Below are 2696 nucleotides of genomic sequence, written 5' to 3'. Positions count from 1 at the left end.
AATTAATAAATGCTTTGTTTTAAATTTAAATTATATGGTTTTTAGTCTATATATATGTGGATATACGCTTCCAGCACGTACTCGCTTCCTAAAGTTTTTAAAACTTTCGCTTCCGCTTCCACTTACCCGCTTTCATTTCCATGTAACATAGATCTAGGGTTTAATTCGTGCATAGGTTGAATTTATATTACTAAACTTCAACATTCACACAAAGGAGCATTTCAATATATAAAAAGGTCAAATAACAAATAGAAGACATACAAAGTAACTTTATAAGATTTACGTTTTTCTTAAAAATTATTGGACGACCTTGGTCTTATTAAGAGTCATTCACTAGAAAGAAGAAAAATCTGTGTATTGCAAATGAGTCTGTCGCACCACAAAGCTGCGCCCAAAAGCTTCGTCTACCTCGTGCAGCCCATCCAATTTCTGCACATCATTTTAACAAACTGAGATGAATTTATTAAATACACAAATTTAACAATTACAATATAATAGTTTTTCATTTTATATATATACCTATATTTATATAGGTTTTTTGATGAAATATTTAATTTATTATTCAACTATGAAAATTTTTATGTATAAAGTGTGACATTTTAATTTCGTATATAAAAAATGACTATTCTAAAATGATTCTATGTCATGTGAGCTGTCAAATTTCAGTCGAGATAAACTTATCTTCTATTTCCATAGTCATCAGGCCTAGGCCTCTTCTATGAAAGCAAGGATCCGATGACTATGGTAATAGGTTCAATCTCGACTGAAACTTGACAGCATGTTTAGCAACAGAGATAAAAGATTCAATAGACTAAATTGGTCTGGTTCTTGCAACGTGTATATAGTTTTTTATTGTTTTCAAATTATTTATGTTCTTAAGGCTACATGCAAAAACATTTAAAATTATATGAAATTACTATTTTAGCTCTACAATTTCACAATGTTTTTGAGATATGAAGCAAAAGCGAAGAGCATGTAATTTATTTTCATATAAATACAAATATATATTTTCATATTATTGAGTTGAAACCTGAGTTGTCAGTTATAGTACGTGCATTATATATATATATATATAGTAATCCTTTTTCCAGAAAAAAATTGGTCAATTTTGACTAAAAATATTCAAGTAAAAGAACCTTAGTGTTCGAAAATGAATTACCCAAAGCTCGGTGTCGTCGTCTTCAACGTTGGGAATCTCTACAACTTCGTCGTTGCGTGCAAATCTGCCATGTATTCGAGGTCTACTGTCCGCTAGCGTTTTCCTGCATGCATACTTTTTGTGGTTTTTTTATGTTGTTTCCATCCAAAAAAAAGTAATAAAAAGCTTTCAGAATTTGGGAAATGTAATACTCCAGTATTAAAGGTGTTACCTTAATAGTTTTGGTAAAGTTTCTCTGGTTTCGTTTAGCTCTGTACTTTGAGATCTTCTCTTTACGTTCTTCTGCACTGTATCGTCCCACCCTAGTGTTCTGTTCGTCTTTAGACAGCTCCGATGATCTCTGCTGTGCAACACTCTTTCTTGGGTTCTGTAAAAAGAGAAACAAAATCAAAACTTTTAGTAAAATAACATAAAAGAAAGAAAAGAGCAAGAAAAACAGAGACCTGCAAATCTCCTGTGCTGTAGACTCTTCGCATCATCTGACCAGAAAAGAAGTCATTTTCAGGCGATTTCAAGGTATTGTAATGGAGATTTAAAGAATCCATTAGCGGAACGTTGTTGAACGGAATCTGATTTGGTTTTCCGTCCACGGAATTGGTGCTAAAGCTTCTCTGCATGTATCTCCCTGCATTCTCTACTGCACTGTAGCTTCTTGCCATTGATGCAACCGTTTCCGTCTGATTTTGACCGGAGCCGCCGTAAAACTGCTCTGTTTTGACGCCATCGGAGAAGTCAAAATATAATCCGGTGGGAATTTGATGAGAGAGATTTAGGGTTCCAAGAAGGTCGCTTGGAGGAGATGATGAGAGGATGTGAGGAGTAAAATGGTCAAAAATGTTGATAGATTCATCAACAGAGTAGAGTTCATTGTTGCAGAACCAATCCATAGTTGTTGTGCCTGAAGAGAACATATCTGAAGATGAAGAAGAACCATCAAAGATATAAATATCTGAAGAAGCCATTTTGAAACTGATGAAGCGAAGTGAAAGTCTGTTTATGTTCTGTTTTTTTTTCTTCTCGTGTTTTGCTTTACCAAAAATGGAAAAAAGAAGTCTTTTGTTTTGAAAATTCGAGAAAATTCCCTTTTTGTTTCCTTTGTTTTCTGGGTTCCTCTGTTTCAGAACAAATACCGACAGGTAAGAGCATCCACAACGGTAAACCGTGTGTGGAATCCTTCAAAAACATTTTTTTATTACTTTATTAATTTATTTTTTTCATCCCATTAAAAAAAAAAAAAAAAGTAAAAGAGAGCTAATTGTGGGCCGCCACGTGCGGCGTGGCCCACAAAACAGTGATGAACCAGCTGTGAGATGAATCCTTATTTACGTAGTTTTTGGATCAGTACCAGCACAGAAACCAACAAAAGCCAATAATTTAATATTTTTCTTAAGGGATTTGATGTTACGGACCCCGCGTTGTGGGTGGTCTAAGTTTCTTCTGTCTGGTGAATAACAATGTATTTATAACGGCGAAAACCCAATTGATTTCACTAATATGTCCTTATGTTTATTACATTATGGATTGTTTCAGACAGTTT

The 2696-nt window shown here is 34.0% G+C and overlaps 1 protein-coding gene across 1 annotated transcript; it reads right to left on the bottom strand.

The window, feature by feature from the left end:
- Positions 1 to 215: 215 nt before the first annotated feature.
- On the bottom strand, positions 216 to 2320 carry LOC108816505 (uncharacterized). The gene is made up of 4 exons (XM_018589083.2): positions 1603 to 2320; positions 1371 to 1526; positions 1160 to 1273; positions 216 to 429 (listed from the first exon to the last, which is right to left on the bottom strand). The coding sequence occupies exons 1-4, from the start codon at positions 2119 to 2121 to the stop codon at positions 334 to 336; spliced, it is 885 nt and encodes a 294-aa protein (XP_018444585.1). The 5' UTR covers positions 2122 to 2320; the 3' UTR covers positions 216 to 333.
- Positions 2321 to 2696: the final 376 nt, after the last annotated feature.

Source organism: Raphanus sativus, chromosome 7 (assembly GCF_000801105.2).
Source record: "Raphanus sativus cultivar WK10039 chromosome 7, ASM80110v3, whole genome shotgun sequence".
Lineage (NCBI taxonomy): Eukaryota > Viridiplantae > Streptophyta > Magnoliopsida > Brassicales > Brassicaceae > Raphanus > Raphanus sativus.
The sequence above is the reverse complement of the archived record's forward strand: the minus strand, read 5'-3'. Positions and strand labels throughout refer to the sequence as shown.

Bases quoted from the DNA above. Each gene is read 5' to 3' on its own strand.
- LOC108816505 (XM_018589083.2), bottom strand. From the start codon at position 2,121: ATGGCTTCTTCAGATATTTATATCTTTGATGGTTCTTCTTCATCTTCA. The intron at 1,527-1,602 runs GTCTCTGTTTTT...CTCTTTTTACAG, and splicing joins ACAGCACAGGAGATTTGCAG to AACCCAAGAAAGAGTGTTGC. The intron at 1,274-1,370 runs GTAACACCTTTA...AACCACAAAAAG, and splicing joins ACTTTACCAAAACTATTAAG to TATGCATGCAGGAAAACGCT.